Raw genomic sequence first — 12975 nt, 5'->3', positions numbered from 1 at the left:
CACACGTATTTTCTTACCGCACGCTATCACTTCACATAAGAATTCATACAATTTTATATACCGCAAGCATTTACTTACCGCACGCTTGTGCATGTGTCAGATTTTGTCACACAAAGTGCATTTTTAACACCTCTGTCATCACTGATACGCTGTAAAAGAACTGTTTTAACTCATAATAGGCCTATATATGTTTTTCCATTTTTTGTTACTTTATACTTTTTATGAGTAGGCTAAGTGTATTCAGAATGCCAAGAAATTGTGAATAATATACAGGCTGATTTAGGAAGAAATGGCCATACTTTGAGGAGTGATTGTATGAGTGATTCTGTAGGGAAAACATTATGATCGCATGTTTTATTCTCAACGGTTTTTGGATCATATTAATCGAAACCATGATGAACGGAAATAGTGCAGGTGGTAGTAAATTAAGAGGTCATTACCTTATGTTGTGCTTAATTTATTGTCTATTTCTCTTTACATAACATGTTAAAATGCCACCGTCAACCTAGACCCACTTTGCAGCTCGTGTATCCAGATGCCGTGTTGCTATTCGTAATTTCAACAGGTTCCACTTTTCGCTTGTACACTTCACGCTTTAGCCAACACCATAAAATAATCTAATGGTATAAAGTCAGGTGACTTCGGTGACTAAGAAATTACATGTCTGCATACTCTGTATGCGTGAAACTCATGAGGATGTAACTTCACTACATATAATGTACGCGTACTTAGTACACTGCTACAACCTTTCTGACACAGAGTCGAATTCGGCTAGCCAGAGTGGTAAGACTCATCTTCCACCCCTCCAAGCGCAAGTAACATGCATACATGCAAGTGTCCAACATGACAAAGGCAATAGTACAACCTAATATTGTTTTTCTTGCGTCTGCATCAATGTGAGCGCAACTGTGTGGAGGAGGAAATGGAGACTCATGCCTGTTATTTTGAACGAGCTCTTTCTCGGAAACAAATTGAGAAAATATATAAATATATATATATATATATATATATATATATAGAGAGAGAGAGAGAGAGAGAGAGAGAGTAGAAGGGAACATTATGACATTAATTCATAGAGGTAATAGATCAAGTCAATGCGAACATTTGTCAAATAAGTTTCGATACCTTCAGTAGTTTTGAGAATACGAACTTCAACCAGTTGCAACGCTGCAAACAGTAGCAGTGCTCCTGGAGGCCATTGTTACGCAGTGGAAGTGGGTGTAACTCTACTCCGCAAGACTTGCGAGAGGATAATGTAAACAAAAACGTCTCATCAGATACGTGATATATATCCTTTCAAATAGCATAACACACGTCAACGTATGGCCCTTCCTTCCTGAATCAACTGCATAATATACTGGGTGTTCAGTTCAAAGTGTGTCATGGCTCGCTGTATGTCGTCATGTGGCTAGCCGATGAGCCTAGAGAATTCAATCTTCCTACACTTCCGCAGAGGTGTATAACCTATGAGGTAGAGAAGTTGCCTACCAAGTACGGCGTTCATTCTGAAGAGTACGTACCGATACGTACGGTAACGCCGGTAGTGGCAGGAATGTGAACTGTTTGGAAATACGTACTGTCGGGATATGGGGAGAGGGTTAAGACGATTACTTACGTATTTGTTGACATTAACTTCGACGGTCAACATGGACATGGAGCATTTGATTTGTGTTGTGGAATGTTACCGTACGCAACCGATGATAACAAATACCCTGCGTACGACTTGCCGGCGCAAAACACAGTTCGAAAGAGGTTATGGTAGCACACAGACCGCCATCTGTTGCTACGACGTTCAAGTTAAACCGTACACATTCCCAAGTTCAGATTGAAGAACGCCTTAAATAATAGGCAACTTCTCTAACATATAAGCTGAAACTCGCTTCAAATCTGTGACCCAACAACAGTGACGTCATGACACACTTTGAAATGAACACCCAGTAGTACCGGTACTTAAAATGTCTGTTGCATGATGCTAATGGTATGCCACAGTATATCACAGTACACTATTCGTTCGCACAGAATTTTGTCATGAAAATTGAATATACACAAACTACAAGGAAGTTATTCTCCATAGATTGCAGGGAGATGACACGGATACTGAGCGGCATTTGTATTCTTCTTGCAGTCCAGGCCATCAGTCTGCCATTGGTAAGTGGAATGTACCTAGTAATAGTTAAAACACAACGTTGGCAGATAACAGAATGTGCCAACTGAATGTTCCCAGGTGCGGAGTGAGGAGGTGTACAATGCAACGAAGAGCGTGCTGAACTTCACAGAGACGGCTTTGGAGAAAGGTGTGAACATCAGTGAGCCTGTGTTGAATGCCACTGTGCTGTTCGCGTGTGAAGCAATGCAGATATTCCTGGACAGTAAGTGATCACCGCTATAAGCTTTGGCAGATCGGCACAGTAAAAGTAGGGATCAGATATCATTTGCAGTTCTGGTCTCTTGTTACAGAGGGAGTGTTCGCTGCTCTGAAACAGCTGCGTGCAGGCAATGGTTCTTCGTATCCATACATGCAACAGGTGAAACAATTGGACTTCCTTCAACTGTGTGTCTTGAGCTTGCTTTTATCCTATCTTAATGATATGACAGGTCCGTATTTACGAATGGGTCATATGGGCCCAGGCCTGGGTCGGCAAATTCGTAAGAACGGCAAAATTTTTAGAAAAAATAATCGAGCTGAAAAGAAATGTTCGATATTTTGCTACTTTGCAGGTGCCTGCTTTTGGTAGTACTATGTTAGATTATTATTACATGTTACTGTTTTACTGTTAAATGTCTAAGATTTGTATAAGTTAATTGGTGAGGGGTGCAAAATTTTTTCGGGCCCATGGGTTGGATAACAAATACAATAAGGTTTTGTGGGAGACTTAAAATATGTTCAAAATATTTCATGAAAAATGTGGTATTTCTCACTGCTCGTTTTATGTATGTGTTGCAACATTTTAGCGAATAATAACTAATAAGTTAGTCACGTTTATAGTTTATGTGTTTCGTGACAATTTACTTTTCCATAATTTTGCTAATGATATTTGTATTATGCAAATCAAGATCTCCGGTATACTCCCTGTAAAGTTGATTTGAATAATTTCCAGGGAAAAATTGTTCCGGAGCCGGGTATCGAACCCGGGACCTTTGGTTTAACGTACCAACGCTCTACCACTGAGCTACTCGGGAACTCTAACCGACACCGAAGACCTCAAAGTGGGCTGACAACCGTCAAGCAACCAACTTCGAGTGCACTCGAAGTTGGTTGCTTGACGGTTGTCAGCCCACTTTGAGGTCTGTGGATATAGAGGGAAAAACTGGATCGGTGTCGGTTAGAGTTCCCGAGTAGCTCAGTGGTAGAGCGTTGGTACGTTAAACCAAAAGATATTTGTATTCTTTATTCTTGGACCATCATAGAAAACGCAACATAAATGAACTCATTTAAGGGTCAGTATTGTAAAATAATGGTAAAATATTAAGAAAATCCACTTTTATTTGTTGTGACTGTCTGTTTAGACTCAGCTAAAACAGCTTAATAATTTATATTTCCATGACTATTTTCAAGCTTTTGAGCCAATATTAACTAAAAGTTTTGAAAACTTTGTCGCAAGGAGCCTTTTTAGTGACGTGAATATAAAATATATTTAAAAAATATAACTTTAAAACTATTAGTTTAATGGCACCAAATTTGGTACAGTTGGTAGTATTGTAGGCATGTTTATGTAGTTTAAAATTCATAAATTTTGGGTGAAATTTGTAGAAGTTTTGAAAGTCACATTAGTAGTCCCCGTAAGGTGCAATCAACCAAGAAGATAAATTTTCGTCTTTAGTATTTCACAAAGAAAATTCTTATAATGTGAAAGTTATCTGACTTCGGTTTATGTGGTTAACTTATATAACCCTATATGTAATTAATATTTGCACACATTCACAAAAATCAGCTATTTGTATATTGTTATCGCTTCTGATATTATTTTGCTATTTACACGAAAGTCGGTAAAAATTAACATAAATCTTTCCTGGCGACCCGGAGTTGTGCATGGGCACTATCGTGTGCTGATTTCTTGGCTAAGACAAATGTCACGCATTTCATGGCTTCATCTCGCTATCATCAATTCCATCGACTCTGAATAATCCAGTAGTTGATATCACATCATTAAATAACAAACTAAAAGTAACATAATCAGTGACGCAGCCAGAATTTGGTTTTAGGGGATTTGAAAATGTTTTTTGAAAACTGATTATAATACATACCATTACAAACGTTCAAGGATAATGAATGCATCATTGTTTTGGCTGATGGTATTTCTGATTATGCTCCCAATCACGTCTATCAAATGTACACCCCACATTCGTATGTTAATGCTCACAATATTCCTGTGGTTACTTGCTTTTTGCCAAATGCTAATGCTCAAACACATAACAACATGTGGTGCTTCTTGAAGAAATTATGTCTCCAAATATTGGAAGGCAGTTAATTATTTCAAAGACTTTGTTAGATTATGAAATAACATCACACAATGTTGCCAAAATTAATTTTCCCAGTGTTAAGATTACAGAATGTAAATTTCACTTAGGTCATATTTGGCTTAGGAAAATTGAGGAGCGTTTTTGCAAAAGTCGATAGATGCAGAATTTTTCGAAAGCGAGTTACATATGGAAATCGTATATTTTCTACATCCAGAATCGATCTATGAAATCAGATTTACCAAAACTTGATTCATACCGTATGTAGAGACTACCAAACCTTCTAGGTTTTTTTTCAAAACTCGATAGATCCTGTCACTTAGTGTAATTTCTGTAAAATCTTGATTTCTGCATCTATCGACTTTTGCAAAACCGCTCCTCAATTAAAGGAAACAGTATATCAACCCAGAAGCACCGATACAAAACATCTGAAATTCGAAAGTGGTTAAAAACTTTCATTATTATAATTATTATTATTATTATTATTATTATTATTATTATTATTTGTCTTTCCTATTTACCAGCATAAGCGATTTCAGATGTTTTTGCAGAACTAATATCAGAGGCCCGTCCTGTTACTGAATGTTTTGAATTTTCTCATTATATTTTGGAAAACTATATTGAAACATAAACTCCCCCCCCCCCGAATTATGGTCGGAAGGATCACAATTTCGAAGTTTACGAACTATAGTCGCGACAGAGTGTTACTGTAGTGGACTGCAGCATGAATTTAGTAAGATATAGACCCTCATCTTCATAGTCCTAAATGTATTAGAATAAAAACATAGACTGCATGTGAATTACTAACAATACCAGAAATAGAAATGGAAAGGACAGTAAAAAAAGAAAAGCAGAATGGAAAAACACGTAATCAGTATGAACAATACACTTCGAACGAGATATCCTATATAGTCTACGGTACTTGAGGAGCATGGGATATCAAGAACAGGTGAGCACAGAATTGAATTTTCATTACAGTGTTACCATGCGAGGAAATGAAAAATATTTATGTGCTGAATTAAAACAGAAATTGAAGAGCGAGGAAATGACCGATGGTCATTTTTCTTATATTATTCTTTTAAGCTGGACACAGTGTATTTCAACCTTCTGCATTTCTTAGTTCCTTGAGCAAATCATTTTCATCCACAGGAGTTTTCTCATTTATGTATGTACTTGTCCTCCCCTGTGCTGTTCCTCAGGTACCGGTACCTACGATTTCTTAGTGAAGAAAATGACCTTTTAGGAGTACGAGTAGTTACAGGGAGAATTGCCATTATTGTGAACAGGTTGTGTATTACTGGAAGTAAGTCACTGTTATAAGTTGCAGAACTTCAACGGCGTTTCGTTTTTTTTTAGGGCCTCTGGAGGAGTTTACCCCAAAACTCCCCCCTCGCTGCGCCAGTGACATAAATATTAAAATATAATACCAAGCGTATAGGCCTAATGACATTCTAGGTGAATTCCATACTTGTGAAATACCCAACAGTACTGAGTAAGGAGACTCACTTCTCAAGTAGAAGAGAATTTGTCTCATCGTACGAAGGTGGTAATTTTGTTCGTTTTTACAACAGAGCTCATTACTCCCTTTTATAAATGTATCCTCAGATAGTAACTTTTTTACACTATTTGTGTTTAGGCACGAACGCGTCTCGAAGAGTATTTTTGCGACTAATTTTACATCAAAATTAAGTCATTATAGACCAGTTTTTCATGATTGTTAGAATTGTGCTAATTTCACAAAATACGAATTTCTTGCATAGATTTTTAATCTTCAAATTGTCTGAAGAAGGTTTCGACTAGAGGTGAAATTCTGTAGATAGTGAATTTTTCCGAAACAATAATTTTTGCAATAGCCTGGATCATATCACTTCACTTGGCATTATATCTTATGTAAATGAAGAATAAAATCGTTAGAATTGACTATTTAGTGCATTTTCGTCAAATATAAACTCGTAACTTTTCACGTAAAAGTGGTTACCAGTATACTTGAAGTGTATCATGTCCAGATGAATTAATTAGCAGATGTGAAATATGAACAAATTCATCCAGCATTTTAAGATAAATCTTTCTACACATACACACTGATCTATAGACGGGCAGAGAGACACGAATGAGTGCCAAATATAATTTTTCAGTAGCAGAATTTACGAACACATTTCCATGTAAACGTTCAAAGTGGTATCTTGCAGAATCACAATGCTTTCATTTTGAAATAGTAACGAGATGAAAGTCAAACATTTCTAAATCTGTTTAACGTAAAACAGTGACAACACAACATTAGAAAATAAAAATAAATATTCATTTTAAGTAATAAACAAATACATTCACGAAAACATGTTACAGAAAGCTTTTTCGGAGTACAATAATTGGAGAGTAAGGAATTTAAAATATCACAATGTAGTTAGGTAGGCCTAGGTCTTTCTGCGCAGAGCTGTTTGGTGTGTATGTCTTGCGACCAAACTATTTCGTCAACATGATAAGGACATTATTTATCTCGTGAAAACTACCTGCGCATCAGCGGAAGAAGAAAGTGGACTGAGAAGCTTCCTTACCCCCACCATATCCAAGTAAGGGAGCCTGGGGAGGTTTGACCCATTATTTTTATTTTATTTTTATTTCCAAAAATAAATTTCCTTAGAGGTGATGAAAACATACCATTAGATAGACTAAGATCTCAGACATATATGGTAAATTACAGAACAGCCTATTCTTAATGTATTAAATTTCATATATGTTTTTTAATTATACTACTTTCTGGGTCAAACCTCCCCGCATAAGGGAGGTTTGGCCCACATGTTGGGAGGTTTGACCCAAGCCTACAAAACAGTACAAGTCTGCAATATTTAAATAAATTAGGAACATGAATACAAAGAACACTATTTCTAACAAAAGTACCAAACACAAATATTATAAAAATATAGAAAATAGTAAAAGTTCCACTGAGAAATAGCACTGTTTTCACTTAACGCACATTTAAATTAATAAATCTCACTGAGAACCTAAGTTTTGAAGACATTCTTTCAGTTCCATCTTGAAAAACTGGTTTTGGAAGAATTTTCATATCTTCAAATGGCACATAACTAGTGTCTTCAACATCAGGATACACAAAGCAGTCTGACCCGAATCGGTAGCGCCGCATGAATTTCACTTTACACTCATATTCTCTGATCTGTATAACTTTTCCAACATAATGGCATGCTGTCGACTTGGTGCAGAACTTAACCAAGACGAAATCACCACTTTTAGCAGACATCACTCCCCAATCTTCATTATTCACCTCCTCGCAGTCGTCATCATCAGTTATATTTTCAGAAGCCTCGTCCTCATCAGCCGTAGGAGTAAAGTGAGATTGTCTTCTCTTTTTCCTCTCCTTTTCAATTGATACAGAGTCCTCACAGTCATTAGGAAATATTTTCCTAATAGTTTTGGAAGGAAGGGTAGCCTGATTTCTCTTCCTATTGACGCGTTCTTCGTACTCTTTCTCAATAGCTGCTTTGACAGGTGTGTCTGTCAACACACGACTAACAACCCTTTTGCGGCCATTTTTACTTTTCTTTGGACCAGCTTTCGGGAAAGGTCTTACTTGTTCTGGTGAAATTCCACTACAACTTGGCTGGGTAATCAGTGTTGGATGGGGTTCTTTGCTTATGGCTGCTGCATCTTCACTGGCAGGACTTGGTCGATAAGTTACATATGAGCTCATAAAATCAGTAGAATTGAAAATAGTGGAATCAAATGGCCAGATCCCAGTGCATTTAAAGGCACTGATTATATTGGCAGGAGTGAAAGAAACAGGAAATGCATTTCCAACAAATTTTGGGATCTGGTAGATAGTTGCAGTCTCTCCTGGATGAGTGGTCATGAATTCATCAATAGCTTGATTGTAAACAGTTTTGAAGGGCCCAAATACAGTTCTATCAAGTGGTTGAGTTTTATGGCTTGTGTGGGGTGGCAATGTTATTAGTGTGATACCATTGTCCTTAGCGATCTGAAGTGTCTGTGGTGTTACGTGAGATTCATGGTTGTCTAAGATGACAAGCACAGGACGTTCTTTAGAGCACTTTGTGTGTTTGATAAAGTGTTCCCAGTAATGAACAAAGGTCTCTCCAGCCATCCACCCACTTGGACTAACACCAGCACAAGAACCCACAGGAGCACCATCAATCATTTTATCATTTAATCTCTGTCTTGGATAGACAAAGAATGGTGGAACAGCATTTCCTGTTGCACTTACTGCACAGCAAAGTGTAACAAGTGTCCCCCTCTCAGCGGATGTCATTTTTGAGACCTGTTTTTCCCCTTTTGGTGCAATTACCTTGCCAGGTTTCTGTACATTTGTTACCCCAGTTTCATCCAGATTGTAAATTGATTCTGGGCCAAATTTATTGGTGTGATACACAGAACGAAGATTCTGGAAGAACTCGCCTACACTTGTTGGGTTAAAGGCTGTCCCTCTCCCTAGACTTTTTCCCTGGGGATTCCGCAGTGACAGTCTTGGGTGACGATGCATGAATCCTCTCTCCCAATCATAACTGGCTTGATTGTTTTTCTTCCAATTATCACCGATTGGTTTACCTCTAGCGACTGCATATTCATAAGCAAATCTTCGCAACTCTTTAGGAGTAAGACCATAATTCAACCTAGCTGCTGTTAGAAGGTACTTTTCTAAATCATTTTCCTCTTCTGAACTAAAAATCTGAGAGCTGTTGTGGTCTGCCTTGAAAGCTGTTTCATTTCCTTCCTTTACTTTAGAAACATACCTCCCTAAAGTCTTCCTATCAACTTCATATTCAACTGCAGCTGCTCGAATGCTCACATTATCATCGAGGACACACTTTACAGCAGCTTTCATTACTCCTGGATCTACTTTCTTCCTTGGATTTTCAGTAGGTTTCCACTTGAAAGGCATCCTATTAAGAAATAAAAAAAATGTTATGAAATCACACACCATAACATGGGTCACACCTCCCTGCAATTTTGGGTCAAACCTCCCTCATGGGACTTTTTGTATATACTAAAATATTTATATACTTAATAATAAAGAAAACTACACAATAAATATATGAAATTGAACCTAAAAGGATGTAGAATCAAATGTAACTATCACTATTACCATTAAGATTGCAATTACTTACTTGGATTCTTATAAACAAGAGCATCAAACCAACATCAGCAAGCAACAAATCAAACAGGAAGTAGAATCTCAGCTGTTCTTGGTTTCACTGCCTTGATGAGCATAAATATTACCTCTGACATTAAAAGCAAAGAGAACCATGACAAATAGCAGAGATAAAAATGGCAGGATTTCAAATTATAGAGATGGGTCAAACCTCCCCTATGGTCAAACCTCCCCAGTCTCCCTTATAGTATACTATACCTGCATTTGTCCCCTAACTATAATCTGCAGAATTTTTCAGCATTTTTCCTCATGTCAGTGTTTTTTTAAGTGTAGAATTATATTGATGTTTAAAAATAAAACAAAAAATGTCTCAGAACTCAGGAGAATAAGGATATTACTACTGTATATGCAACAGCGTGCCTTGCATTTCGTTTCCTATATAGGAATATTTTCTTTTTTTTTTTTCAGTGCGTTGATGGTTGCCTGTATTTCCTAACAAGTAGTGTGGTTCGACCAATAGCATCAGTCCTGTCATTTCTTAATCCCATCAAGTTACCAAAATCTAAATCTTCAAAAGTGTATAACAGTTGCTATAAAAGTGGTAAGTACACGCACAATGTATATAAAATAACATGAATTTCTGTGGAGCAAGTTAGTCGGATTTTTACACCTAGACTATAGGTCAACTTTTGAGCAACGAATAGGTCTAAATGTAATTTAGGACTGATTCAGCCTTATAGGTATTGTCTGCAGGTCCTGATACAAAAATTTCTTCTAATACTTTTTCGTCTTACTCTTCTCTTTCCTCTCAAGAATTAGGCGTTCTATTCTAACCTCACTAATTCCTCGTGGGCATTATTTTTTCCGTCTTCCGTCTTCCGACACGTTTACCCTATTGGCGTTCTATTTTGGAATTCCATCATCTGTAAAAATCCTCCCACCACTTATTCCTATGATCTAATACCTTCTTGCTCAAATTACAAATGCCAGACTTTTCCATATCAATAGTTTTTCTCCAATGGCTAGAGGGAGATAATTCATTTCCAGAGCTTTCAGTTTCTTCTTGTGCTTTGTCTTATGATTCAGCATATTATTATTAATGAGAATTTGTACAACTTGTTCATCTTTCCAGCCATTTTTAATTTGTTCTGATGTCTGACTTGGAACCTCGCGGACTGAAGGCTGATTGTGGAGTATTGGTGAAATGATGATGGTAATTGAGATGGGAGACAGCTGAATTCCGAGTAAAACTCTCATCACCACAAAAAGCACGCTAATCTAGGTCGCTAGGGTGAAATTAGCCACTTAACCATGGACGAGGACAATTTTATTATTATATCTGATTTTCTGAACTTCTATCTAATCGTGTGAACAATGAATTAATTGGGACTAAAGTTTCTTCATGTTTTGTATACTGTGTTAAGAATGTTTTGTTTCGTTTTCATTGTAGTGTCAACGAAGAGAGATAAGTGCAACCTAATCAACAACATGAAGAGATGCCTCCTCAATGAACTACCGAATCGTAAGTTATGGTGTTAAGCCACTCCATGTCATGCAGCTTATGTCAGTTTCACATATCATCAGGTGTAAAATAGTACTGATATGCACTTATTCTTTTATGGAGGTATACCTTTCCTTATTTTACAATGAATGAATGAGTGTCTATTACGTAAAACATGCTCATATTAATTATTCTTATTCATTTTCTTTGTCTTCAAGCATCAAGTCATATTACATATTTTCTTTCATAAAATTGATATTCTTCATTATTTTATTATAATATTTGATAATCCATTTTGATTCTGCGTACACTACTTTTAACACTTGAATATAAGTAATTGATTAACTAGCGGACTTCCTCGCTACAAAGAACACATCAAAGCAATAACCAGAGGGCACAATGCATCTACATACGCCGATCACATAACCAATGCTACCCATACATACAATAACATAAATGCAGACATGGAAATCCTACACATACAACCCAAGAACCAAAAACTCAACACACTAGAACAATACGAAATATACAAACACACTAAAACACACCCCGATCAAATTCTCAACACACAGATCAATTTCAGTACACACACACTATTTGACTCCACTATTCAACACCTTTCAGCAATCAAACGCACCCACATAACAGGCAGAGAAGTTCGAGATGACGCCGAGATCTAGTAGGCTCTGAGGATGGTGTGATAAGCACCGAAACAACTGTAAGCCGCACAAACTTACATAATTAACACGAGTAAGTCCGCTAGTTAATCAATTACTTATAATATTTGAGTAGTAAAGTTGAGGTCTTTTTCACATTTTCGCTTCACATAAAATTCACTAGGCCTATATATTTATTGTCGGTGTTATTCACCAAAAGAAATAGGCTACACCTAACACATTCTACTCATTAAAATGAGGCTACACTACGACAGAGGTGTATGTACACTCATTCATGGAATGTTTCACGAGAAAAATAACCACAGTCTGTTCTTGTAATTTTAATATTGGTTTCTACCAGATGAATAAAGGAAATACTTCTCTTTCTTCGTTAATCAGTTGAAAAATATAACAATAAATTGTAAAATTCCTCTGCAGAACAAAAAATTATATTTGTTAGTATCAAATTTCTGCATATTTGAAGGCCAAAATTAAAATTCTTTCAATCATTTATTACCATAATACACTGATCTGTCAAATTGACTGAGCATATTGGGAATTAAATGAGTTTCCCAAAACATGCTATCAAATGTTTCGCATGAAACAATTTTTATCTCGAAAGGGGAGAAAAAACGAGTAAAATTGTATTATAATTTTATTTGAAATATTTCAAAGAATAACCTCCTGAATTTAATTACATTACATACGGTCCACCCTGTGTATAGACTACCAGTATACTGTATATATTGCTACCAGGAAGTCAAAAGGAGGATATCAATGACAAAGGAAGCTTTTAATAGAAAAAGAAGCATCTTCAGCGGACCTCTGGAAAAAGAAGTAAGGAAGAGACTAGTGAAGTGCTTAGTATGAACTGTAGCATTGTATGGGGCAGGAACGAGGACATTACGACGAAGTGAAGAGAAGCTACTAGAAGCACTTGCAAAGTGGATATGGAGAAGAATGAAGCGTGTGAATTGGACGGACAGAATATTGGCTGGGTCACTGACTGAGAAGAAACTGCCTACTAAAGGATGCGCTGGAAGGAATGGTGAACGGGAGAAGAGTTCGGGGCGGAAGAAGATATCAACTAATAGACGACATTAAGATATATAGATCATATGGGGAGACTAAGAGGAAGGCAGAAAATAGGAAAGACTGGAGAATGATTTTGCAGTGAAAGATCTGCCCTTGAGCAGAACACTATGAATGAATGAAAGAATGAGTAAATGAATTATATATAT

General features: G+C 36.8%; 3 protein-coding genes across 6 annotated transcripts in view; 1 reads left to right on the top strand and 2 right to left on the bottom strand.

Annotated features, from left to right (window-relative positions):
- LOC138708179 (insulin-like growth factor-binding protein complex acid labile subunit) overlaps nucleotides 1-12975 on the bottom strand; it is an 83828-nt gene that overhangs the window by 59074 nt on the left and 11779 nt on the right. The gene's annotated exons all lie outside the window — the stretch shown is intronic.
- LOC138708180 (uncharacterized) overlaps nucleotides 1-12975 on the top strand; it is a 71541-nt gene that overhangs the window by 56812 nt on the left and 1754 nt on the right. For both annotated transcript variants that reach the window (XM_069838452.1, XM_069838451.1), the window contains exons 2-6: nucleotides 2075-2148; nucleotides 2225-2369; nucleotides 2458-2525; nucleotides 10046-10178; nucleotides 11028-11099. In XM_069838452.1, the coding sequence (XP_069694553.1) occupies nucleotides 2086-2148; nucleotides 2225-2369; nucleotides 2458-2525; nucleotides 10046-10178; nucleotides 11028-11099 (481 nt within the window). In that variant the 5' untranslated portion in view covers nucleotides 2075-2085. The remainder of the gene's footprint in view (nucleotides 1-2074; nucleotides 2149-2224; nucleotides 2370-2457; nucleotides 2526-10045; nucleotides 10179-11027; nucleotides 11100-12975) is intronic.
- Nucleotides 7036-9986, bottom strand: LOC138708178 (tigger transposable element-derived protein 4-like). Its single transcript, XM_069838447.1, has 2 exons — nucleotides 9594-9986; nucleotides 7036-9368 (listed from the first exon to the last, which is right to left on the bottom strand). The coding sequence occupies exon 2, from the start codon at nucleotides 9365-9367 to the stop codon at nucleotides 7421-7423; it is 1947 nt and encodes a 648-aa protein (XP_069694548.1). The 5' UTR covers nucleotide 9368; nucleotides 9594-9986; the 3' UTR covers nucleotides 7036-7420.

The sequence above is a fragment of the Periplaneta americana genome, chromosome 10 (genome assembly GCF_040183065.1).
Source record: "Periplaneta americana isolate PAMFEO1 chromosome 10, P.americana_PAMFEO1_priV1, whole genome shotgun sequence".
NCBI lineage: Eukaryota > Metazoa > Arthropoda > Insecta > Blattodea > Blattidae > Periplaneta > Periplaneta americana.
Note: the sequence above shows the minus strand (reverse complement) of the source record. Positions and strands in the feature narration are given on the sequence as shown.

What these genes read in the sequence shown, in the direction of transcription:
- LOC138708178 (XM_069838447.1), bottom strand. Translation starts at nt 9,367, where the DNA reads ATGCCTTTCAAGTGGAAACCTACTGAAAATCCAAGGAAGAAAGTAGAT.